The 27,108-nt window shown below is 36.5% G+C and overlaps 2 protein-coding genes and 1 long non-coding RNA gene across 3 annotated transcripts; 1 reads left to right on the top strand and 2 right to left on the bottom strand.

Annotated features, from left to right (window-relative positions):
• Window positions 1–231: 231 nt before the first annotated feature.
• LOC114521105 (cytochrome c oxidase subunit 5B, mitochondrial-like) lies at window positions 232–3,979 on the bottom strand. The gene is made up of 4 exons (XM_028541521.1): window positions 3,791–3,979; window positions 1,912–1,988; window positions 1,503–1,602; window positions 232–504 (listed from the first exon to the last, which is right to left on the bottom strand). The coding sequence occupies exons 1-4, from the start codon at window positions 3,897–3,899 to the stop codon at window positions 386–388; spliced, it is 405 nt and encodes a 134-aa protein (XP_028397322.1). The 5' UTR covers window positions 3,900–3,979; the 3' UTR covers window positions 232–385.
• Window positions 3,980–5,074: 1,095 nt separating this feature from the next.
• Window positions 5,075–23,113, top strand: LOC114521064 (TPR and ankyrin repeat-containing protein 1-like). Its single transcript, XM_028541451.1, is given in 13 exon segments — window positions 5,075–5,290; window positions 7,825–8,094; window positions 8,736–8,954; window positions 10,522–10,776; window positions 11,412–11,642; window positions 12,149–12,296; window positions 12,932–13,375; window positions 13,584–14,378; window positions 14,891–15,237; window positions 15,239–17,242; window positions 17,461–18,096; window positions 18,249–21,423; window positions 22,368–23,113. Coding segments are annotated over 12 exon segments (8,535 nt in total). The 5' UTR covers window positions 5,075–5,290; window positions 7,825–7,839; the 3' UTR covers window positions 22,394–23,113.
• Window positions 23,114–23,201: 88 nt separating this feature from the next.
• On the bottom strand, window positions 23,202–23,805 carry LOC114521191. The gene is made up of 3 exons (XR_003686790.1): window positions 23,750–23,805; window positions 23,605–23,675; window positions 23,202–23,411 (listed from the first exon to the last, which is right to left on the bottom strand). It is a non-coding gene; the product is annotated as an uncharacterized LOC114521191 (long non-coding RNA).
• Between the last annotated feature and the right edge of the window lie 3,303 nt (window positions 23,806–27,108).

The raw sequence follows: 27,108 nt of genomic DNA, 5'->3' as shown, positions 1-27,108 counted from the left end.
AAGACACTAGTATCATGGGGGAATATGGCTGGTATGAATAAAAATATTGAAAAAAATAATTCGGTGAATCATTCATTTGACACCTGCTGTGATATTTTCACACTTTGGAACAGATTCTGCCACTTTATACTTTGGTTTCCAAAAGTAAAAGTATGGATAGAACATATGAAGTTTAATAAGTTCGACAGGTAAGGGATTCTGGCAACAAAAAGAAAAATAAAACAAAAATAATTTAACGACTTTTTAAAACTTAGTTTAACATACAGGCAATGCAAAATATTATGAAATTCATCCAAATAGAGTCTGCAAAATATACTGATATCATTAATAGTAAATGGTTTGGTTCAACTTAGAATTTAATAAACTATCGTCCTTATTTGTATGTTTAACTAGAGAGATTGTAGGGCAGACCAGGTATCAGCTCAAAGAAATAGCCACAATCACATCGCTGAGGTTCGCCTTTCTTCAATGTCATCCATTGGATGTACGTCATATCTTCTTCGCCTGAACGATAAAGCGTTTGCGCTTATCAGTAGGACTAATTTATATTCCTGCTTATTCTTGGTTTGCGAAAAAGCAGGCCTGGAAAAAGTATTTTTCTTTCAGCGATATGCAAAATTTGAAATTTCCTGCGAAACTATAATGCAGAATTTCCTTTACGACGAGAACGAGCCCTAATGTCAAAATATCAGGCACCATCACTGGCACAATGAGTCTACCTTCATTGGATATTTGAAGTTAATTTCTTTTAAATTCTGGCTGTTTGAGGAAATTATTTAGTTGACATATTGAGTTCATGTTATCACTTAATCATGCAGTGTAACTTTATAATGCAGTGTAACTGTGCTCTGTAACTGTGTACCTATGCATCATTTCTATTCTACTGATAGGCAGTGTGACCATATATACAAATTTTTAATCAAAAACTGCTCAAATCAAGTCAGACTGTCACCTATTGGTATTAATTTGGTAAATATTTAAGTTAGGTGGGTAATAAAAATTACCAGACCTGCTTGCACTGTTGATAGGTTAGCATTATAGATAGATACTAGTAACAGTATATTGTATAATATTCTATAAACTATAGTATTGTATATTGTATAAACTGCTTGAAATGTGGTGCAATAATATTGTACAAACTATAGTAATAGTATATTGTATAAACTGCTTGAAATGTGGTGCAATAATATTGTACAAACTATAGTATTGTATATCGTATAAACTGCTTGAAATCTGATGCAATAATATTTTGGAAATATAAATTTTACTATATTCTTCAAAGTGTCTAACCTACATGTAAAGTGAATTGTGAACAAGAAAAAGTTCCTTCAAGATTTAAAATTTTTCCTGCAAGTAATATTTATGAAACATTTCCTTGAGCCCTAGGTAACACAAACATAGAGCTATATTGCATCCCACAGGAAACTTGGCAAAATATTCTCACGGAGCATTGTTTCCTGGTTTGCTCTTGGCTTTTAGGCACTCAAACATAAAAAACTTACATATACAGCCAACAATTCTTTCATCATCCATGGATGGAACTTTTGTTGGATTTGCTTTAGTACCTCCTGGCCCAGTGTAAACTTTCATATTGAAGGGATCCTATGGTTTTAACAAAAAGTAACCCTTATAATAAGTTGTTTGCCATGATCGGTAATATGGATAGGTAATATGGATAGGTACTGTGGATTGCCGCACAGTTTATCTTGCTTCAATTGCTTGAATACGAAGAGAATGAAGTTGTTTGATTTGGAAGAAAAAAATATTCCCAAGTGGTGAAACTTTGTGTGTTATGTCAAGGAGTCAAACTTTGTGTGTTTTGTACTCCAACTTATCAATATCAGTACCTTTTATCAATTAATGCTGATTTATGCTATATCAGTGTATCTGCTTGTTAATAGATTGACATACCATGTCTCCTTCCAACATTTTTTCAAGTTCTTTTTTCTCAAGACCTGTCACTTGATCTTCATCTCTTGCAATGCCACCTTAACAAAAGAGCAATGTTACAAAAGTGCTGCTGTAGATGAGTTGAGTTGCATCTACAATCTTGTTTGTCTAAATTATAGTTGTATAAACAAAATACTAAATAGAATGACTAATACATAACTCTATATAATTATGCTATATATTTGTACTTGGTCACAATATATATTATGAAAGAATGTGTTATTTAAAAAACTTCATAAATTTGCTAGACTAAAAAACCAGAAAATAGTATATAAGCCTAAAACTAACTTCCAACAGTCAAATTTGTGTACATAAATTCTCACTTGTGACACTTTATTATTGCAGTTGTCACGTACCGTCAATTCGACTATGGCTATGAATCTTTTCCTCAGAACAAAACATTTTCTGCATCCATGCACAGTAGGGGGCAATTATACCTGGCCAACCCAACTCTTAACAGTGAATGCCATTGAGAACAATCTTGTTTTATCTTACTTGATGCATGAATTGGACTTTCACAGAACACTATTTTTAAACAACGGGGCAGTTCTATGCACTAAAATTGATTGTCTAAAACAGATTTTTAACATAATGCACTATTGGCCTGGTATTCTTTTCCGAACTGTTTTTCCACCGGAAAAAATTACAAAATTTCACCCGAAAACGTTCCTTTTCTGTTCTGATAAAAACTAGGAAGGGTCATATCCTACTACATTATCAGATATATGTAATTTAAGATAAGTATTTTTAAATATCTAATTAATTAAAAAAGGTAATTATTAAAAATACCTGCATTACCTGATTACAATTACAGGCATAAATATTTACTTTATATATCCCAAATATCAACTACTAAAGTACTACAATAGTTTCGATCATCACTAAAGTCATGATCATGACTAACCACAACCATAACTGGATCCTTCAACAGTTGTAAACTGTCGAATTCAACCATTTGATTTCCAAATGGCAATTTTTTCAAATGGCAAAAGCCTTTAGACTGCTCAGTGCTCACACACACTTCAGGGGCCAACATTTGCAGAAGGGTAATTTTGGACATTTTTAGACACAAGTCTAATCTTTTCTATTCTCTGAAATTGAGTTTTGGAATTAAAAATTTGTTTTCCGACTGGAAACAAATTGATGATAATCATTAGTCGCAATATGTAACACATGAATTGAATACAGTACAAACAAGGACAGAATACAGTACATTTCTATATAAATGTTATTGAAATGCAGATTTATTATAAATGAGAACTCACTTTAAAATCTAGTTTTCAAGTCTGTATAAATACACAGCCCACATATTTGTAAAACTCAATGTAATGCAATGTTACAAAAGCGCTGCTGTAGAGGAGTTGAGTTGCATCTACAATCCATATTTTTGTTTGTCTAAATTATAGTTGTATAAACAAAATACTAAATAGAATGACTAATACATAATTCTATATAATTATGCTATATATTTGTACTTGGTCACAATATATATTATGAAAGAATTTGTTATTTAAAAAACCTCATAAATTTGCTAGACTAAAAAACCAGAAAATAGTATATAAGCCTAAAAATTTGTTTTCCGACTGGAAACAAATTGATGATAATCATTAGTCGCAATATGTAACACATGAATTGAATACAGTACAAACAAGGACAGAATACAGTACATTTCTATATAAATGTTATTGAAATGCAGATTTATTATAAATGAGAACTCACTTTAAAATCTAGTTTGCAAGTCTGTATAAAGACACAGCCCACATATTTGTAAAACTCAATGTAATATAACATAATAAAATGTCTAATACTCATAGTATGAAATACTGGTTATCTTTCTCACCGTCTGACGCGTTTCTTTTGGTTAAAAAAGCATTTGAAACACGCGATTGGCTTCCTCTAGACACCCTGCACAAGCTTCTTAAAGAATAAGTCAGTAATCGCGATGCCATTGGAAGATAATTGAACTTTTATCACAAGAAACTCCACTTAAAATTTCAAAATGGCTGACCGAAAAGAACAAGGCACCCGATTCGCACTTTGCATGAACGGTATACCTGAGCAATTTCGTACCCAGGGTCTTCTTCCTGAGGTGAGAGGGCTCTTGGCTGGGCTCTTGGGCTATTCACATGAGCCCGGGTTACCGAGATGTAACGTAGCGTAAAATGGACTTTAAGGTATTGAAAAAAGTCTTTTTGAAACAAAATAATCACATGCTAATGTTTATAGTATGATGACACGACTACCAGAATCACTTATTTACTCACTTCTGAATACCTGTCCATTTTACGCCTCGTTAAATCTCGGTAGCTGGGCTCATGTGAACAGCTCCTGAGTCTCTAACTATATAGTGGTGAACTTAATAGTTTTAAAAATATACCAATACGGGTTATAGATTACTACTGATACTTGATATTTAGGTAGTCACTGTCTACGAATGACGAGTGTAAGAATAATCAATCAAAATTTTCACTACCCATAATTGAAAATACTCACTACACATTTTAAATACTCACTAAATTTTTAAATGCTCACTAAATTTTTTAAAATCCCCACTGCACATTTCAAAATGGCAAAACGCGGACTGCCGACTGCAATAGACTCATAAAACGCAGACTGGACTCTGCGATTATGAAGTATATTGTAACGGATATTTCAGATCAGTGATAGCGGATAATGTAAATAATAATAGACTAATACTAATAGAATAAGGAACAGTAAATGCATCATTGCTAGTGCTTCGGAGATTAATATAAATGTAGTAGTCAATAATAAATATATAGCAGACGTTTACATAATGAAAAAGGAAGCGTACGTTGACTACACGCACTATGGAACGATAGTGTAAATACCCAATGTATAATGATGACACTTGGAACTAGACCACGTTGTGTGTAAATTAACACGGCTCGTTACATGTATATTAGAAGCATTTAAAATTAGTGCGAATTAATGCAAGTAGTGAAAATTTAAAATATAATTATATAAAATAGTAATTATCTTAAAACGTGTAATGATTTTTGAGACGGCAGCTGATTCAATAAACGCGCACGCAAGGGATGATGGGTTAGGCAATTACAGTCTTTAAGTCACTAAAAGTCTAAAGTTGCCTGTAAAGCAAGTAGGTTAGTAGGTTCTCTTAATCTCTTTTGTAAGTCTTCCGGCATATTGTCCGAGGTATACGTATTATCAAAAACTTACGGCAAGTTTACATTCGGGGCAAGCAATGCTCCTTCATACATTGTTCTTAAATGCTTTGCAAGGACTTCATGTCTACGCTGTATGAGTACCTGGTTAACAAGTAGGTTATGATGCCCTCGTAAAACGACGACGAGCGGCCAAGGTATTGAATTTTAATTTTTTTCAAAGTATTTCGACTGAAAGTGACAAGAGTTAAAAACTAGATATTTTTGTTCTGTTCTGTGCACAATGTGAACAAAATACTGTATATTTGTGCATAAACTAAACCTTACGCTTAGGATTATACCACTTCCGTATCTACTTCCGTGCCTTCTGTAAGAAAAATTAAATCGATCCGGAATATTACTAAAAACATTATATTTCACTGTCAAATCCTGTTAACGTATATACATGACACATTGCATGTATATCCGCTATATCATAGCGAATAATTATTTTTTCGTAACGTGCAATATGACGTTATAAGCATTATTCGGTAAATGAATGTGATGCAACACAGTCACTTGTCATTTATATAACTGCAGCGAGGGGAATTCGATGAAATAGTACTCTAAGAAATATATCACACCGTGAGGTTGTTATGTGACCGAATTTTCCCAGCAGAATAGTTTATAAAGTATATATGTATTAACATTATATCGACAGTTGATCTACGGCTTTATTTGGCCTTTATTTCCCTTCTTGAAATTGTTGACAGTAATGACATGTAATGACGTAATTCGCAGCGGGGTATTCGTATATCATAGCGTGATGTGAGGAAAGAAATATAAACGCGATGGTTAAGGTTGGGTGAAATTTTTGTTTAGATAATTTACGGTTGGGATGTAATATCTATACAACATCTATTTCTCATGCAGTATTTATATCAGGTTTAGCAGGTTTAGCTATTTATATCTCAAAATAGCAATGACAATTACAAAAATTATAATCATTATATATACCACTTGTCAAAGTTTTGTTTTCGTAGCGTTTCATTGGTCGAGAGCGAATCACACGAGAGTGACGAAATTTTGATGTCGCCAGCGCGACCCCCTGCAGAGTGAGTAACGTGTTATCTCATGGGAAATAACAACTTTTATCCATTTTAAATTATGTCTTTTATGAATAGATATTTCGTTGTTTGCCTTGTAGTTTGGTTTTTCTTTGACAAGTGGTATATAATAAAAAACTTATTTACTGAGAACTCAGAAAACATAATGTTTTGTGGACCCTCGACCATCGATATCGACAGGTCTCGGGTCCACAAAACATAACGTTTCCTTCGTTCGCAGTAAATAAGTGTTTAAAATTTGATTAAGATTACTGACAATCGTTGCATATTACAAAGTCATATTTTAAAAGAAAGTAGCCCCAAAATGGCGGATATTATTTATAATCATCGTGAGAAGGGCTAATTTTGATTATTCTTTCTAAAATGATAGTTTTATTCCTCTTTCTTAATTCTGACTATGCATTTTTTCAAATTAGGGTCAATTAGTCAAGGGGGGGATTTCGTCCTAGACCATTTAGCAGGTTTGCTTACATTTTCAATAACCCGATCAGAATGCATAAATTTTGATACAAAGCACAATATATACCATTTTACATGAAGTATCAAAATTTTGGCATTCTGTTGCTTTGCCTAAAAAGGTAGACAAATATGGCGATTAGTTTAAAACGAAATTCCTCCTTGTTGGTCAATTAAATGTTATAATATACTAGTTATAGCCGGGCGGTAATCTTTTTCCCGATATAGTTCAGTGTTTTCGCCAATTCTCTACAGGAAATGATTCTTTTAGAGACTGCACGCAGCCACAGGCTACATCGCACACGAATTCAGGCACCATTTTTGGCCGACTGATTGTGAGAACTCGACCGTAACGGGTTCCCTTGACCGGTAACAACGGAAAAATTCAGTCTCGCGCAAAATCACCTTTCTTGGACAGTTTTATTTCGCTTGAGCGGGACGCAAACGTGAAAGAAAATGTGCCAAATGGCGTGATGAGCTCAAATATGGACGCCCAACGCCATTTGTCCGCAATACTCACGTCGTCTTTGACATTCTCGTCCTCAAGCTAAACCTGTCTATTCTACAAAAGGTCTAGAACGCAGACTAGCTATAGGTTTGGAATAGGCGTTTGGTTATAGGTACTAGTTTTTGGTTATAGATACCAGTTACCTCTATAGGACTCAATTATGGCCAGCCATAAATATAACCACATGGAGTTCAGACATATATAGCCTTTTTATAGGGACTTTTTACATGAATGAGCTCGGTTAGCCAAGCTCATTGCGGCATCGAGGCTTTAATTATACTACTACTTGTTGAGATGACTACATGGCTGCCAGGAAGACAACTCTATTGTTTTTTGCGTAAGTGTCATTCGTCATAATTCATCACTCAGCAAGTTCCGTAAATAGAAGCAATCATCCCCCTGGCGCAATTGTAATATTTGCAGGGAGATGATTGCTTACTTGCTGAGTGACGAATGATGACGAGTCACACTTACGAAAAAAAACATTGGAGTTGTCTGATAGGTATTCCGTTATGTACTCATTTCAATACCTAAAAGTATGTTTCGTTTAATCTCGGCGAAACGGAATCATGTAAATAGCCCTATATAGTGAGGAAGTACTGAAAGAAAGTGCACACCAGTCAAGGAATAGTTTGATATTTACAGCCTTCAATTATCACAGGTCACAACCTAAGAGATGGACAATGTCATATCTGCCTACCAATGTGGTCTAAAGGAACAGCACCAGGGTAACCTTAAACAGGCGATTAACCATTTTACTGTAGCATTGGAGTATTTCCACGATGTGGCTGGACGCAATTATGATCTAATTTTTTGGTCAAACATCTTGCTTGCTCGTTCTGATTGTTATATAAAATCCGAACAATATGATTTGGCGACAAAAGATGTAAAGGAAGCATTACTTGACTGTCCTGAGCAACTTTGTGATTTTGTAAGTTTTGTTGTTTCCATTTTGTTTAAGTATATTTATCAAAATTCCTAAAACCTGGTAATCATTTAGGATGCCAATAGAAATACTAGACATGTCTACCACATTATCATTTCGACAGCTCATCGAAACTCTACGGGTTCTAAAACTACTCATGATTTTTGATTTGTGAAATTGTTTTTCCCAGTCCGTTTCAAAAGAAATATACTAGTTGAAAATACTCGGGTATTATAAATTTCACAGGTCACTTTGGTCGATGTTACAAAAACGAATTGAAACAGGTTGCATGCAACATTGTTGCTATGGGGATCTAACTCCCTTATTAAATATTTGCTTGAATACCTTAGTTCGGGAGAATAATTACCCTTCTCCGCTGCTCGTTTGACATAATATTATTATACAGTTTGTCAGCAGTTTATTCAGAAATTCGTTTGAGTATGTTTTCATAAAAAAATGTTGTTGTTGTACTTGTACATTGCCCAGCAAGATATTTAAATGGGGGGTGCATATTCATATATTAATCGTCTTATGGCCGACTGATTTCTTTGGAAAGCTGTTGTTCCAACGGTAGGTAAAAACATGAAGCTACGGCCCTGACATTTCCTGTTTCATTGAAAATGAGAAAGGTAATTTTCGCTTTACAGGAAGATGCTAATTTATGGTTGCAACATGGAAGGACCGTTTCTTTGCCGGTTTTGGCGATATGGTGTTATTCGGCTGCTCTGCATTTTTCAGAGGGAGACAATGGATTTCAAAGTAGAATCTATTCCTACAGGGCTTGGTCTCACTATGATAATGAAGATCACGAAGAATGTGAAAAGGATATTGAAGAGTCCAAAAGACTGGATTTCGGCCCACCAATGGTAAGTTGGCCCTATTGTAGAAATAAAAAATACTGCATCGATATCCTAACTCCTAAGAGTTTTTGAAGTAAAAGCTCTTTAAATTTTCGCATTGAACCAACCTGGGTACGAGGTTGATAAGTGGTTACTTTTTCTGCACGTCAGGTGATTAAATATGGCGGAAAGGACTGGACCTAGTTGTCAGATGAAAATCCATTTCTCAGTTGAAACGCTTGAAAATCTCTTGAAATATACTTTATTTCGTTTTTAAATTTATCTCAGACTGCTATATCTCTTATATAACTAAACATAATCACAAAATTTCATAAGGTTCCATAAAGAATAGCAAAAGATATAATTTATGAAATACTGTAGAATGGAATTTTTAGTTAAACAAACGTTCTGAGCGCTGACTGGCTGGTAAAATGGAATTTTTTATTTAATACCACATGATCAAAAACAACCAATTAAGGTAATTCCGCAGTTTTGCATTGCGCACTCTTTCTGTGTATATCTAAAACCAAAAAAAAATACTAAATAAATATAAATTATGCTATAATAACGATGTTCCTGTATGGATGTTTTAAGTAAAAAATGTTTGATAGAAATGTTGTTCTTCGTGCATTTTAAGGAAATAAAAATCGTATAAATTTAGCTATAGAGTTTCCTGTACAGATAAATAGAGATTACTTCATGGTTGGCGAGCACGTACGATTTTTATGCACGAGTTGTGAAGGATCACAACGAGTTCATAATAAAAATCGTACAAACGAGCTGTGTATAGAGATCAATTTGAAAACGACACGCTTTTAATATACAAAAACACAGCGAGCAACAATATTCGAAATTTTATGCATCAAAACATATCAATTACCGTTAAGTTTCCTTGTAATTATGTTCAATAGAAGTCATATATTCTTTCCGAAAGATTTGAGAATGTGCTGAATGTGAAAATATCTTGAATATGAGCATTATATTTTGTATCTCACTCCTATATTTCGACCCCATCTTGAAAGAAAGTGTAAACAAATTGCAGCCAAAATGACATACGACAATTTTTCACTTCTGAAGAGTATCGTACGTCCAATCAAAAGCCATGTATGGCATTTACAAAGTGAAATACGATTTTTATTTCATCATTCCGCTGTGCATAAATCTCTATACACATATAATAAACTACGATACGATCATTGATAAATCCAATTACAGTTGTGCAATTGCAAATATTTCTTGTAAATCGAAATAAAATAAAAATGGCGCCATATTGGAAAAACGTGATGAACTGTGTTTGTCAAATCTTCTTAATGAAGTCGGTGACCCCAACTTTCCTTTGTGTTTTTACTTTGTGCATGTCATAAACTAGAACCCTGGAAAGTTTCAGCGCATTCTCATTTAGAGAACAATTACTGCGGAATTACCTTGAATAAAGAATATATTAATATTGAATAAGAAAATCAATAATTAGGGATTTATATATAAATCTCACTTAACGAGTTTTAGTATGAGTGAGTTAGTATTCAGCCATTTTTGCTTCATTCAAAATATTATGCGTAAATTGAAACGCTAAGATTTCTATACAATTGTCTAGGACGTAGGTAGAGATATAATGAATCAGGGCATGGAAATGATTCGTACAGAAAAATATGACCGAGCTGTACATCTTCTCCAACTTGCTGAAAATTATTTTCGGCCTCTTGATCATTTGAATCAAGTCGATGAATCAGTAAAACTTCTTCAACGCAGCTGGAAAGGCCTAATTTATGCTGCGTGGCATGACAAAGTTCATGAAAAAGCTATAGAAACAGGAAAGAGAAGACAACAAGCAAAGCCGATTACTAGTAAGGTATGTGAATTGGAATATATCGATGTTGAAATCTCCGTTTGGAGAGCGCACCCTGTAAAAACAGATTGTAAAAACAACTACCATTTTAAAATTTGTTGTCTTCGATTCACTTTTTTTTATCAATTTTATTTGGTGAAGACAACCAAGTTTTTAGTTGTTACAACAAATAAAAAGTTGGTCCAATAAAGGAATCTGAGGTGACTATAAGACTGTGTTCAGACTGAGTGCCCGGCATTTTTTCTGGGGCTTAAGTTGAACATGGCACTTCTAAATGAAGTTGGGCACATGCCCAAGAACGGACACTAACAAGGGCACTGTGCTCAGCATGTTTTATGAATCAGTCAGTTTTTACTTTGCATGGGCACCAGTGCCGAGCACTCAGTCTGAACACAGCCTAATTTTAAATTGTTTATTGTTTTTACAGCGCAATACGTGTGTCTTAACGCTCTTGATAACACAACAAGTGCTTGCAGTGAGGGTATAGAGTTCCACAATGAGAGCATAGATGTCGAAAAAAAGAGTACCTCTTGGCGAATACCGTATTTACTCGTTTAAGCGATTGAGCGCCCCCCCAATGAGCGGTGCGTTTGCGATCAATTTTTCTAATGAATAATTTCAACATAATGTAATAACAGGAAGAAGCCAATGAATGGAAGAAAAAAGGAAACGAAATGTTTAAGGAAGAAAAATTTGATAACGCAATTGATTGTTATACTCTGTCGATTCAATATGTTCCTGACGGCGATGACGTACTGCGTGGAACACTTTACAGTAATCGTTCACAAGCGTATCTAAAAAAGAAGCAATATATGAAATCTAAAGAAGATGCGGAAAAGTGTTTAAAGTATCGTCCAAATTGGGGCAAGGTAGCATTTCATGTATCCCTTCTATCATGAACGTTAATAACAATTGACCACTTGCATAATAGACCATGAACTTTTGATTCAGGTGACAATTCCGAAAAGAACATGCCAAACTTACGGATTGGCACGTTTGGCTGCGAAATATTGTAAAGTACCGAAGATATAGCCATGCAAGGTCGCTAAACTTTGTATACTTTTGTATTATATGGCGGGAAGAGCTTAACTAAATTAGTTAACACACTTCCGCTTGTAATACAAGAAAAATTGCGTACCTCGCTTGGCTATATTTTCCGTACTATTTGGCGTTTTGCAGCCAAACTTGGCAATTATACTAATTTCAGTATTCGGCTCTTTTTATAGCTGTGGGGATTTTTTCCTTTCTTGTTACCTAGATCATAAGCTGGTCTATTATGCAAGTGGTCCATTAACATAAGTGCATGGAGAGTTAAGAGCTGTAAGCTGTCCACTGTATAATAGTATGGTGGATGTAATCATGTTGTTGTTTTTAGAGTTTCTATCGATTAGGATCGGCACTGAGTGAACTGAAAGAATACGAACGCGCTTTGGATGTATTTAGGAAAAGCCTGACTCTCAAAACGACCACAGAAGAAGACAAGGACAACATTGTAGACAAAATCATGACCATTGCTTACAAATGTACGGTACAACGTTTATGACTCAAGTTGACTCAGCCAACCTTAATTATTAACCAGTCGAAAATACTTTGGAAAGTAATAAATAAGATTTGTTAGATTTTAACTTCGGATTTGATAGGGAAAATCGCAGATTTTCACAGTTGCCAACGCACGTTTGAAGTTTGAACGATACCGTGTCGACTGAAATTGAATATTAAATAGATTGATAGCAAAATAATACAAAGAAACTTTAATTATTTTTATATACTCTTGTCCAAAATATATGTTTTGTCGGCGATATATAGCATTCATTTTCAAAAACAACTCTGTTTGACAGGTTTCTTCACTCCTGTCAAACCAGCGATTGAAAAATGACTTTTACCCTTTAAATCTGTGTCCTTGGGTATCCTATTTACAGGTATCCTCTATAACGTCAATCAGATTCACCAATGGTTTCTGTGAGTGCAAACTGCATCGCCGACCAGTGGGGAAATGCAAAGCATATGCTTTAGAGTATGTGCTTTTTATTCCCACGTTATGACAAGAGGAAACCTAGGTGCTTGATCTAATATCCATTACTGCTTTACGATTGGTCTAATAGTGGTCATGGGAATTTTGACAAGACTGATGTGTAATGTGTGATGCATTTCATTTTAGATGGCCCAATGAAGGTTAATTTTGAACTTCCTCGTGACTGTTTGAATAGATATATGAAAGAATGTGTTGAAAACGATTACTGGAAGTCTGTAGAAGTCTTGCTTTTGGGTGGCGGTGGCCAACGATCGTATGCTAAAGGTCGCGGTGGAATTGCAACTCGTATATGTGACCTCAGTGATATATCGTTGTGTGATGTCATAAAATCAGACCCTAAACCAATTAAGTATCATGAACTAATCTCTGTCATGATAGAGAACGGTGTTTTAGTGAACGGACGCGATGAACAAGATATTCCAGTGGCTTTGGCGGTAAATTACGATGATCACGATCTTGCTGTTATTCTGTTAAAGAAAAATGCAAACCCTGATGGTCTCGTAAAATGTAAATTTGGGAAACGTGATGATATGCCAATTCATTCTGCATTCAGAATCGGACTATCTTCAGGTTTGTTTGATATTAACGACAAAAGGCTGATGTTTAAAATAGCCACCGGAAAATATTTCATATAGATAAAAACAATTACGCTGAAAAAGGGTAATCAAATTGTCAACAAGATTTCTTAACTTTGTTTCAACATTCTTGTTAAGCTGGCTTTGTAAGAATATGCAAGCATGTTTCAGTTAATGCATTTACATCAATTTAACATTCCTAGGAAATTGGAAAATCTTTAATTACTTAATGGAGAACTGGGCAAGTACAGCTACCGCAACGCCATATCCCAAGACTCTGGATAAAAATGGAAACAATCTTTATCACTTAGTGGCGACAGGTGACTGCAGAGAGTTGCATCGCGTAGTTGAAGGAATAGGTCTTCTGAGGAAGTACAAGGTTGATCCGAGAACAAGGAACCAGGATGGGAAGACTCCGTTAATGATGATACGTCAGAACAACGACCCAAGATATCGCCTTATTGAAGAAAGTGTTAAAGACTTTGCACCTAAAAATTCTAAAGAGAAGAAGAGGGATGTGTCAGTGAATAGAAATAGTGAACGAGTTCCCAATCAGATTTTAAACAAATACAAGAAAGCTAGAGATGCAAAGCAGTTAGTCACGAAAACCGTCGAAAAAGTTCCCGTTTCTACAGTTCATTGCCCAACTGAAATGGAAAGACTACGCGAAAAGATTATCCAAGCCATCGAATGTCTACCAGCTAAAATGGATAGTGAAAATAAAATAAAGAATGCAGAGTGCAGCGAAATGGAAGATACAGAAGAAAATCAAGAAATTGATCAAAATACTGCCAGCTGCAGCAGCCATTTCAAGGCCATTTCACATCAACAGTTTGACACCAAAACATGTGACGAAACGTTTGATAAGTTAACTTGGGAAGTGCAATGTACATATGACGTGTTGAAAAAACTTAAAGAAAAAAAAATACCACGTGATATGAAAAGGAAAATTGTAACAATTATCAGACAGTTGAAGTTTATGAGTTCACGGCAACCAGGTATATAATCCATCGTAATTATCGCTACTCTGGTTTTAGTAAATGAAAGTAATCACCACACAAAGATTAACTTTCACGACCCAACGTTTCGACACTCCGGTCTAGTGTCTTCATCAGGGGTGATCTGATGTTGAAACTCGGTTCCTTATATACTCTCAAAATGACGTCATCTATTAATCAGATGTAAATACTCTTTTGGCAAATAGCTTCCGTCATCCCTATTAAGGGCACAAAGACTCGCATTAATATGCCAGGCTTCCAAACAACGCCTTTGTTAATGCGAGTCTTTGTGCCCTTAATAGGGATGACGGAAGCTATTTGCCAAAAGAGTATTTACATCTGATTAATAGATGACGTCATTTTGAGAGTATATAAGGAACCGAGTTTCAACATCAGATCACCCCTGATGAAGACACTAGACCGGAGTGTCGAAACGTTGGGTCGTGAAAGTTAATCTTTGTGTGGTGATTACTTTCATTTACTAAAACCAGAGTAGCGATAATTACGATGGATCAGACAGTTAGCAAACGGACGTATGCGAGGATCCCTCGCTAAACGATTGGTTGGAATTGCAAGCCATTCAGATATTCTTTTGTTCGAAGCAAAGCTTGATAAATCAGCTCGTATTATATGGGAACGGGCAATTGCTTTCTCCCCGCGTTGCAGCGTCTCAAATAGAAAGAATGAAAACAATGGTGGAATTTATACTGAGGTTATACGAATTTGGGACATTGTGTTTGACCATGACACAGTACCCAGAAAAATCAAGAGTATTGTTCGTTCTTATGAACGTGGTGAGAATTGCTTCATCAGAAAGAGTTTAAAAGGCGTGTCGGTGGGTAACTCCGCATCATCAACATGCAGATAATCAAAGGTCGATACCTAAGTTATATGTCCCTGAAGAAGATCAAAAACAAATGGCAACAGAACACTTAACGTCGATTGACAACTCGTGTAACCCCGATGAGTCTACGAAGATGTTCTTTCCACCTGGAAGCCTTGAGGAAACAGAGTACCACATACTAAAGTTTTATGCCTTCTCCAATGCGGTGGTTGATGCAATACTTGATAATGAAATTACGAGCGATTTTGATTTCCCTTTTTGTGTATCGGAACTGGAACATTCTGTCATAAATCTGTCACAAAAACAAAGGGCATCAATTATTTTGCTTGGACGAAGTGGAACTGGTAAGACCACATGTTGTCTGTATCGTTTGTGGAACAACTATCAAAGATATTGGCAATTGAACAAATTCAGTGAACCCAGTATTCCAAATGTCGCGAAGTTCATTCCGCAAATTGCTGACGGCATTAATCATAACACTGGAAACGAAGAACAATGTAGAAATAAAAGGCCTATGTTTAAAGAGGGAGGTGACTTCTGTTCAATATCTTATTTAAGCGGTGAATCCGAAGCACCCAAAACCATGGAAAAATGCGCTAGCCAAGGACCTTCTTGCAGAAACGACGGCAAAGAAGATTTGCAAAGCGGTGAGAAAGAGCAAACTCTGGAACATCTTCACCAGGCATTTATCACGAAGAACAAAGTGTTGTGTGAAGAAGTCCAAAAAAATTTTTCCTTGATGAGTAAGGCTTGCTTTTTTACAAGACGCGATGTTAACCATCAACAATCTTCGCAAAAGTACACATTTGATCAAGTTGAAGAGCAAGCATGGCCTTTGTTTATTTGCTCCCGAGACTGGCTGTTAATGTTGGATGCATCCTTGCCAGGGGAGCAATTCTTCCGAAGAAACAAAGATGGCAAGCTTGAAAGAAATGTCAGAGGATGGGCTGGGGAAGATAACAACCTACACGGGATTCCAGAGGACATTAAATATCACGATGCAGTTAAAAACAAGCCAACAGCGGCAGATAGTGGACATAAGGAACAACTAGGAAGAGGGAAACTGGATCATCGACGAGAAGTTACGTACGAAGTGTTCAAGAACGAACTGTGGCGGAAAATGACGAAGAAAAGAGATGAAGACTATCATCCAAGTCTAGTCTGGACAGAGATTATATCGTTCATCAAAGGATCAGTCGAAGCACTTCATAATGATTGTGGTTATGTAACATTGGAAGAATATCAGAAACTAGGAAATAAAAGAGCACCAAGCTTTACGGCAAACCGAACGACTATCTATAAATTATTCTTGGCTTATCAGCACATTTTACGCAGTCAGGAAATGTTTGATGAAGCCGACGTGGTTCATAATATTTATCACCGCCTTGAGCGTCATGTCCCAACTTGGTCAATTCATGAGATTTACGTTGACGAGACCCAAGACTTCACTCAGGCTGAACTTTCTCTTATTATTCGTTCATGTCGTAATCCAAACAGATTATTCTTCACTGGAGATACAGCTCAAAGTGTTATGAGAGGGATTGCCTTTCGCTTTAGTGATCTTAGATCACTTTTCCACTACATGAGAGAGTCTCTTGAATCCAAAGGTCAAAAAGCAGACGTCATTGTTCCTGACAAAGTTTACCAACTTACGCACAATTATCGATCTCACGCTGGTATCTTAAACTTGGCTTCGAGTGTCACCGATTTGTTATCTCATTTTTTCCCTGAATCGTTTGATCGAATGGCGCGTGACCAGGGGTTGTTTGACGGTCCTAAACCAGTCCTTTTAGAATCATGTAGCTTCAGTGATTTAGCTGATATTCTTCGTGGCCACAAGCGCAAAACGTCACCAATAGAATTTGGTGCTCATCAAGTCATTCTTGTAGCTTCTGTTGAAGTACGAAACTCGCTTCCTGAGGAATTACGTCTGGCGCGGGCACTTGTCATGACTATTTACGAAGCAAAAGGTCTGGAATTTGACGATGTTTTGATCTATAACTTTTTCAAAGACTCTCAGGTATGATTGCCTTTACTTTTAGTTGTATGAATTACCATTTCTTTGTACAAACACATCTTCTGTTATCTCCTTGAAAAATTAGGTCACCCTGATTACTGGCTATATTTTTAGCCCACCTGAAGCAGGCTTCTCTTTGACAACGGAATAATATACTGCATGAAAATTTTAACCAACGGTTTTGAATTTTTACTTACTTTGGACATTGTTGATTCCTTAAGGCACTGAAAGAATGGCGTATTGTGGGAACATACAAAGAAAGAACCGATAAAGATTCAAACACAAATTCAAGTGGCATTGCTGAAGAAATGGTTGAGAATATGGCATACAAAGCAAGACCATTAGAATTCAATCCTGACCAGCATAAGATCCTTATATCAGAATTCAAATCTCTGTACACGGCTCTCACTAGAGCCAGGGTTAACGTTTGGTTATTTGACGAGAACGAAGAAGCTAGAGCGCCCATGTTTGAATATTTCCAGAAACGTGGTGTAGTTGAGGTGAAGCGGGTGCAGAAAAAAGGTGATGTGGCTTCCATTGGAAGAACGTTTGCTCAAAAGTCTGGAAAAGATGAGTGGAAGAAACAAGGCATTTTCTTTTACGATAAAGGCCGATGGAAAGATGCCGTGAAATGTTTTGAGATGGCCAAAGAGGATCTGTGGATAAAAAAGTGTAAAGCACATGAACACGTCAGTAAAGCTGCTACATTGACAAGTGAACCTCGAAAGTTAAGATTGGAATTTGTAAAAGCTGCTGATCTGTTTTTAGAATGTTATATGAATGATGAGGCAATGAAATGCTTGTCCAGTGCAGAGGAACATATCCTTCTGGCTAAATTGCATGAAAAATCTGGAAATGTAAGTACTAATCGTAGTATATAGGCCCATTGATGTGAAATGACTTATATATCATGTGAAATGTGAGGACTGAAAGGTGTATCTTTGTAAATTTAATGTACTTGAGAGCCATGATTACTGATCCAAAAATGTCTTCTCTATCTCTCACTTAGTTCTCTGTGGCGGCAGAAATTTATCGCAATGAGGGAAAGTTTCGTGATGCTGCAAGAAACTTTATGAGTGCTCGCAATTTTGAGGGAGCAGTGGATTCTTTGCTTAAAGTGAATCGATATAACGACGTATTCAAAATAATTTCCAAATATAAAGATTTAGTTCATCGCGGAGAGGAACACACCATCACAAAACCTCTTCGATTTGACCAAAGAGATGAAGCCATTTGTTATCAGGCTGCCAAATTCTACCAACGTCGTGGTGATCATCGTCTAATGAAAGATACATTAGAAAGATTGCCTGATGTTAAGGATCACATTACATTCCTTAAAAGAAATGGCTGTTTCAATGACGCTGCCCAGTTGTTGGTTAAACAAGGAAAGTTAAAAGAAGCATCTAATTTAATGAGATCACAGGGTCAGTTTTTAGAAGCAGCTCGTTATAGTGCTGATGAAAAGTTTATTGCTGAATGTTATTTATTGGCCGCCCGTTCAACAATTCTTACTTTGAAGAGGAAAGTTCGCAATGGAGAAACTGAGGATTTGGTGGAAGGACTTCTAGAACGTGCTGCTGAAGTGTATAACAGATGTAACGATCTTAATGGCAAAGCTGAAGCTGAATTCACGCGCGGAAAATTTTATGATAATTCACAAGATGTAGAAAAAGCTGGAAATTTGTTTTTCGAAGCTGGAAACTATGCCGCTCTTGCTGATTGTTTTCTCGTGCTAATGAATACCAATCCTGAAAGTTTTTCCCGAGCCAAAGCTATAGATACATTGAATGGTCTTCTATATCTTCTTCATGCATTCCACAAAAAGAAGAAGGGAAACAAAGACCGTACCGCCATTGCAATGTGTTACGAATACTTTGGTCTTCAGGATGTTGATAGTACTCACGATAAAAAAGTGCCACACCTGGAAATGGTCAGGTTTGCTTACCTTCTGAAAACTTCAACCAAATTTTCCGAGGACAAAATTATACCAAACGACGAAGTGAACAAGTTGATTAAAGATCGTCTTTTCCAAATGGCACGCACTCTCATTGAGAAAGTTTGGAACAAAACCCAACGAATCATCGCAAATTGTACACCATGCCCTCAGTTTATGTCGGAAATTAATTGCGACATCGCTACATGCAAAAACCACCATAGTGAAGAAACCAGACAGCATTTCGCGGACAGGTTTTACGCTTTGTTATTTCTAGTTCATTTGGAACAGATTATCGGAGACTTTCTTAAAAGCATGAAACGTGAGTCAGAAAAAGTGAAAACACAACTTCAAAAAGTACTGTTTATTCACCCGGAATTCACAGCTTGTGACCAATTGTACGAACTGCTCTTTCCCCGAAAAGGAAACTTTGTTGCATCCTATTTCCTATCAGAACGTGATGTCCTTTTTCTACGTCGCAAAATTTCAAATCGTATTGAAGAGTTTGCAAAAGTATTATGGTATAGTCGTTCCAGTGAAGAAGAAAGATGGACCAGTTCTGATCTTATTATTGAAGTATCTAATTTGCTGCATCTTGCTGGTGGGTCAGTTGACTACCTTCTCAGCGTGGAGGAAAGAAAATTTGAAGACCGCAAGCTTTCCAATCATACCGGTATGTCTCAAAGCAAAGACGGGCGTTTCAATATTTTCAGCAGGGCTCTTGAACGTTCCAGATTTTGGTTATACTCAAGGGGTGATGTTTTTCTTTCAATTCATGCTGCAGTTAAGCAATTTCTACTTGCTCCAGCAAAAAGGAGAGGCTTACCCTATTCGTCCATTGCCAATTCCGTGATGATTTTGGAGCGTCACCTCACAGCGTGCCTCATGTTACACGCTCGCCTTACGATGAACGACACTATCGTCTGCCTTCCAGAAAGTTACCTTTCCATGATCAGCTTTTGGGATTTTGTCGACCGACCTCAAACCAACCAAAGCATCACCTTTAATATGGCAATTCAGCATGCTCTGAAGTGTTTCCAAAGCGCTGAACCACAACGAAGCTTCAACCACTTACACGAACTATCCTGCTCTGTCGTCCAACTTACGCTCGGTAAAATTAATTCAAGTTATAATATTTTAAGAGAAGCTATTTCCAGCACATCGGTGCATCTAGTTGAAGTGGAAAGAGTTTTGGTACTTGTTCTTACCATGCTGTGTAACTGTGGTCGAGGTATTCCCGAAGGATGTAATGTCCACATCCGTGAACAACTCTTCACATTACAACTTCGCCATGACCTGCCACAGAAGCTAAAAAAGTGCTTCGAAGATGCGCGTAATGCGAATGGTTTCCGGGATGTTGTTCTGTGTTTAAGAGAACTCTTGTTACAAAAACCACGCCAAGAAAGACTAGTGGATGTGAAGTGGGATGAACTTAGATCTAAAGATTGTCGTATAAACTGTAGAATTGACATGTACTCTAAGAGTTTTAGCTTCAAATCTCATGCAAGCACAATATCAACAAAAGCAACAGCAATGGCACAAGTTGAAGAACCTGAAGCTGTAGAAGATGAAATGATGTACAAGTTTTCACGAATTTTCAATGAGAAAGAAAGTCGCAGCCAACGTCAGGAATACAGTAAAGAAGTTAAGAAAAATGCTTGTCTTGTCATCTCGAAAGCATATTTAAAATGGAGAAGTCGAAAAGAGACGAAAGAAAAACTGGACACCGAGATGAAGAATGACGCTGTAAAACGTCATTTTCAGTCATTCAAACTGGACAAATATGGTTGTACCATTTGTGGGCGCATACAGTTTGTTAATCGTAGTCTAAACGTCACTGTAACCACGCCATCTGCAGAACCATCTTTGTCACATGAACCAGATAAAGAGGAAACGTGGAAACAACGCATTTTGCAGAGAAATACTTTCGAAGCCCATTGCTCTAGAGGGAGCCCCCACTGGAAGAAAGAGAAATCGTTCGCTCGCTTTAGGGATTTATACAGAAGACATTTTTTACCAACCATAAAAAAAGCCACTCAACTGTTAGACGAAATGACGAATTTACAGGAAGAAACCGAAGTGGATTATTCCCTTGATCTAGATCGATTAAATGATGCTTTGAGCAGGTTACAAATGGCGTTAAAAAAGGTTGAAAATTCGTGCTCGTGGAACTCTGTCAATATGATAAACAAAGAAGTCGAAGTTGTAAATAATTTGATTCGACGCATGAGGAACAACACAGTCAAGAAAGGTGATCATATTGTTTTTAAACTTTGCCCCTAAATGTTTTTTTGGCCGTGAATCCGAATGCCTCGATCTACATGCCGTGATTTTGCTTCTGGTAGGCCTAAATCAGCAATGATATTTCTATATGTGATAGTCTTTCTATATGCGAAGCCTTTAGTAATTGGCAATGGCATCGCTTAGTCGCTAATATCACAACATCACCAAGGAATAGTTCATTATGCCGTGACGAATGTGTGAAAACCTTTTTGAAAAAGGTTTCAGTTCGCTTCAACAGGTAACGCCGACCTCGGTCTAATAAAAAGGAGCTCAGCTTCATTCAATAATATTTAAACATTTGTCTCACTTTGGTGGCTTTTATTATCACGTTCGTCTTAGATATTCTCATATTATCACGTTCGTCTTAGATATTCATATAGCATATCGGCAAATGAGTGAAATGACACAATCGAATTTACGTGAATCACGTGTATTTAATATTTGGATACTCCGACTATAGGTCAGGAGTTCAATAAGACCTTTCTTATAATTATGTCAAACGCTGATGCTACACGAAATTTGATTGGCTCCACAAACTATCGAGCCAATCAAACTTCGTGTAATATGAGATTTTCCGTGTTTGCATGACGTCATTATGAAAAGGTCTATTACTTCGATATTTTGATGAGAAATTTATTTAGTATAAATTCAGGGCTTCCGTAAGCCCTGCTCGAGCAAGGGAGCAAGTATCTGCCTCGGGGCCTACAAATTTTTGCTACATTTGGTAGCGGCAGTGAATCTATATAATTCCCTATAGGCTATGCTGATTACTGATTATCTAAACCCCTTTAGGCTATGCTGATTACTGATCATATAATTCCCTATACTAATTGTTGATTATCTTAACAAATCACAGACTATTGTTATAAGTTATTATACTATATTACTAGTAAGTATGTGTAATTTTTTCAGGCGGACTGAGCATAGGATCCACCTGAGGATCGAAGGATGAGGATGGATGAGGATTGAAGAGGCTGTTTCAAATCCATCCACAGAACAAGAAAAAAAGAAAGCTCTTTCTGGCATACAACAAGTGACCAATTAACTAATATCGAGTCTCGAACTGACTATACTTAGTATTGGGACGAGAAAAAAAGTAAGAAGCTGTTTCAAAGAAAAAATATAATTCTAATGAATTTTAATGTAATGTAGCAAAAATGAATGTTTTCTTAATATCAAGATAACATGTTACTCAATCTCGTTACCCGAGCCGCGATTTCCTCTGAAAAATGATTCTGATTGGTCGTTCAGGCCGTTGGAGTTTTGAAATACGATAGAAACAGTTACAAACCTGAAGCCAGGATTTGATCTGGCTACCGGTTTTGATTATGTTAGAGCCTTTGTTTCCAGGCCTCTGTTTCCTGGCCAGAGGAAATCTCGAGCTCGGAGAACGATATTGCATGTTATTATACTAAATAACGTATACTTCAGGGACAAACTATTAAATTTTTGATTGAGGAGCTGGAATTGCAAAAGGAATATGGTAACAGCTTAAAGAGGCCCTAAGATGTTGGGGACTAAATTTATAGCGGCCCCTCTGTTCTGCAATCACCTCAAACCAAAAAAGTCGTGCAAGATCTAGCGTTCTTAATACTAATTTTGGTCAGATATAGACTATATTTCGTATCGCATGGATGCCTGAAAATAGTACACGTCCGTTGGCTGACAAAAAATTAATATTGAAAATATCAAAAGGCAAAATATCGGACAAAATGACTGAAAATTCCACGCTCCTATCAAATATAAAATATCTTGTCCTTATTTTATTGTACGTAAAATTTACAGCTGAATCTGGTTGTATAAAAAAATAGATAAAACTTAAATATTAAATTTAAACGTACTGATAGTCTAGTTCGGTCAATTAAGGTACATATCTACGTCCTTCCCCGAAGAAACAATCTGCAATCTCGCAAGTATTACGTCTTCTATTCCAATGAGCCCCAAACGTCAAGAATCCTAAACGAGGCGAAAAACTTTAAAAAAATCCTTATTTAATGCGTTTCTCCAGCCAGATGTTTTGAATTGTTACAGTGACCCTGCTCGCCATATTAGCTGGAGCCTGGAGATAAGGGCCGGTGGCTGAGAAGACCTGCGCTATGAGTTTGTAACTTAACGTAACATTCCTGTTCTTATAATTAACCTTTCCAACCTTGCTTAGCGTGATTTTCTACGCGTCTGCTGTTACGACGAAGTAGTTTCAGGTCTTCATATGTTGTACTCCTAGAGGAGCAATATTAGAGATCAGTTATTTTCTTACAGCTTAGAGGGGAGTCATCATAATTAATTTATCTTACCAATGGTTATGGAACAAACACATCGTCTCATATTCTTCGTAAGAAGGAATATCAACATTGACCTGTATAAGGAGGAAAAAACAAAATAAATTAAGGCATGCAGGGCCGCAGCACAAGTCATGATCATGGAATCGAATAATTGAATTGCGAAACAAAGACAAAGCAAGACAAAGCAAGTCAATGTGAACGCAGTATAAAGGTGTTGACGGTCTTAAAGAATATTACCGATATATTCCACAATAACTTAGTATCGTTCAAAACTCTCTTGGTCCAGCCACGATAATTGCAACAAACCTAGAAAATTGTTTTAAATATTGTAAGGCAAAGACTGTTTTCATCAATTGTTTTTGTAATTGTCCATGCACCACCTTAAGGAGGAAGGCCCGCATGTGAAAACTCTTTTTAGCGGGGCAAACTGGGAAGTATGAAAGTACTCTAAAACTATAGCAAGAAATAGGCCTTTCCCGATTGCACTTGTGAATAAATAATTTAACAGTCGAGATTTTATAGCAGTATAGTTACTTCCTGTTACTCAAAAAAAGCAAAAGTAGCTGGAAACCAAAACAGTCATTTAAATTTCAAAAAGTTGCTTAAAAGTTACCGAGCGCAATCGGGAAAGGCCTAGCAAGAAATGCTTCTTGTTACAACAGGCTTAAAAAATTGGGGTTGGGGAAAATTTGAAACGTTTTAAACGTGAAAACATCAATTCAGCACATTAATTTGATCGACGTTTCGTCTCGTTTCTGAGTAACCGATAACAGATTTGGTATCTTTACAACACTGAAATTTCCATCGTTCGATCAATACAAAGGAGGGGGTAGTTACGAGTGCTCAGATATATAGGTGTATAGGTCATCGAAAGTAGAAAATCACATCAAATATCGCAGTAAAATCTCCGTCATTCGGCGTATGACTGAAGCTATTCTACGATGAAAAAGTTTTTATATTTAATTCATTTTTCAATTCTTAATTACCTCCGGATTTTGAACATAATTTTCGTCCTGCGGTCCTGAAGCAGCATTCCGACCTCGTGTGTGTGGACTGTTTGAAACGACTGGTGCAGAATCTAAAACAGAATTATCATTAGCAAACATTTTCAAACAAAAAAGCAATAATTTATCTGATTTACTTATCTTTTAGTATGTCCTTTTAGTTTTGCCGTCGACTAGAATTTCTTCGCTTCAAAATTCGTGTAATCGTTCTGGTTGCGTGCTTACGAATAACGTTTTTCACTCACGAACTTGTTTTCGCGTTAGGCGTTTGTCGTTTAATTGGTCACGTGCGCAAATACGGGCGTGGTACTAGTTGCGCCATTTAAATTGTTTTGCACTTGCAAAATACTCTCGTGGCCTGCGTTTCATCTGTGCCTGCGTTTATTATGCGTGCTCATGCTGTGATTTGTGTTTCACTCATCAAAACGTAGGTGGCCCAATATAAGTGTTGTGAACTTTTATTCAAAGGTGGGGTACAGTCCGTAATGTAAACAAATGCTTTGTTTACATTTAAAATACGTTATTTCCTAAAGGTTAAAATATCAGAGTATTTGACACGTTTTTTGTTCGCTATACTTTTAGATGGATATGAGAGAGATATATACGAAACATGCGAAATTTGAGCAATTTTGAAACTGCTTATTTTTATGAACAGAACCGATGTACCCATGTTATTATATATAAATTAAATGTTGCCTATTTACAAAAAAACTATTATAAGTATGATATTCTTGATATTAATTTAAATTTGCTGGAGAATTGTGGCATAAACAGCGTAAACGTAAAATAATACAAGTTCGACCGTTGACAACATGGATTGTTCATCTTCGTCTGATTGTTCGCAACAGTACTTTAAGCCGGAATTTAAATGCTCTGGTCACCGATATTTCGGCTTCCTTCAAGTCTTAAAGCTCACACTCCAGGCATTGAGCGCAAGTCGTCCATTACATCGTAAAGATTCCATGACAGTATTTCTACCGGGACAGGAGCTTTATTTTCAGTGTTTTGCCTTAAATCTTTTCATTGATTAAGAAAGGACTTTCTCATTGATCAGTAATAACAATATTTCCTAATTTTCCTTGCACACTCAATGAGTGAATCAGTGAGTGAGCTTTTTGAATACATGCACCGTTAAGTAAAACGATGCTTCTAAAATTTCACTAGCGAATATCAGTGACAGTGACAATGACAATTAATGTGTAGACAGTATAACTAATTATCCATATATACGTGGAATTACACGAAAGTCTCTCAAAGCTTCGCTAAGATAGCTAAATCGTCTTATTATAAAAACTTGCTACGCCAAAATTTTGAAAATCCTAATAAATTTTGGAAAGTGCTGAAATCTATTTATCCCTGTAAGAGGCACAATTCACAATCCTTTGACATCGTCGGTGAAGGTAGGTAAATCTTCTATACCCTCGACAGTCGCAAATACTTTTGGTGAGTTTTTTGCAGGAACTGTGAAAAGGCTTTTCCTTTGTGCGCTTTTGTATGGAGAACACCCGGCCGTAAGTATGCCTGATAGAACCATACATAGACAATCCAAAAGACATCTTTGTCTTTTGGATTGTCTATGATAGAACTGACCTCAAATTCAAATTCCAAGCTGTCTCGAAAGCCGAACGAAATCTAAAATTAAGCAACCGGTCTCGATGATCTACCTCCAGGGTTATTGAAAGACTCGGCCGAGCTGCTCCCTTGACGCACTTGATTAACCTTTCATTAGCGACAAATATTTTCCAAGCTGATTGGAAAAATGCTAAGATTATATATATAAGTCTGGAACTCACTGAAACCTAGATAACTATCGAACAATATCGATTCTACCGGTCCTGTCTAAAATCATTGAAAATATAATCCACCGCCAACTGATGTCATTTCTGGACAAAAATTTTCTTTTTTCTGAGTTTCAGTTTGGCTTCCGTCGTGGCCTGTCGACTGAGCTTGCAACAACTTTATTATTGGACGATATATATACGTAGAGAAGTTGATTCGGGAAAACTAGTTGGTGCCGTTTTAATTGACTTGAGTAAGGCTTTTGACACAATCAGCGACGCAAAGCTACTGGATAAACTTTAGATAAAGACATGGAATCGATTATTGGCTGGTTTAAAGAAAACGAATTGATAACCAATTTAAAGAAGGGTAAACGGTTAAACGGAATCCCTTCTATCTGGAACTGCCAAACGAAGAAGTATGCAAACGGAGCCACTTGAGGTCTCCGAACCATGCCCCTACGCCGACTAAAATAACGAGTACATCTGATTATATATCTTAGCGTGCAAGTGGATGGATCACTAAGTTTAAATTCTCGGTTTGAAAAAAGTTTCAAGAAAGCATCAGGACGTTTGAGGTTCTTGCTTA

Source organism: Dendronephthya gigantea, unplaced genomic scaffold (assembly GCF_004324835.1).
Source record: "Dendronephthya gigantea isolate DGI-Jeju-01 unplaced genomic scaffold, DenGig_1.0 000019F, whole genome shotgun sequence".
Classification (NCBI taxonomy): Eukaryota; Metazoa; Cnidaria; class Anthozoa; order Malacalcyonacea; family Nephtheidae; genus Dendronephthya; species Dendronephthya gigantea.
The sequence above is the reverse complement of the archived record's forward strand: the minus strand, read 5'-3'. Positions and strand labels throughout refer to the sequence as shown.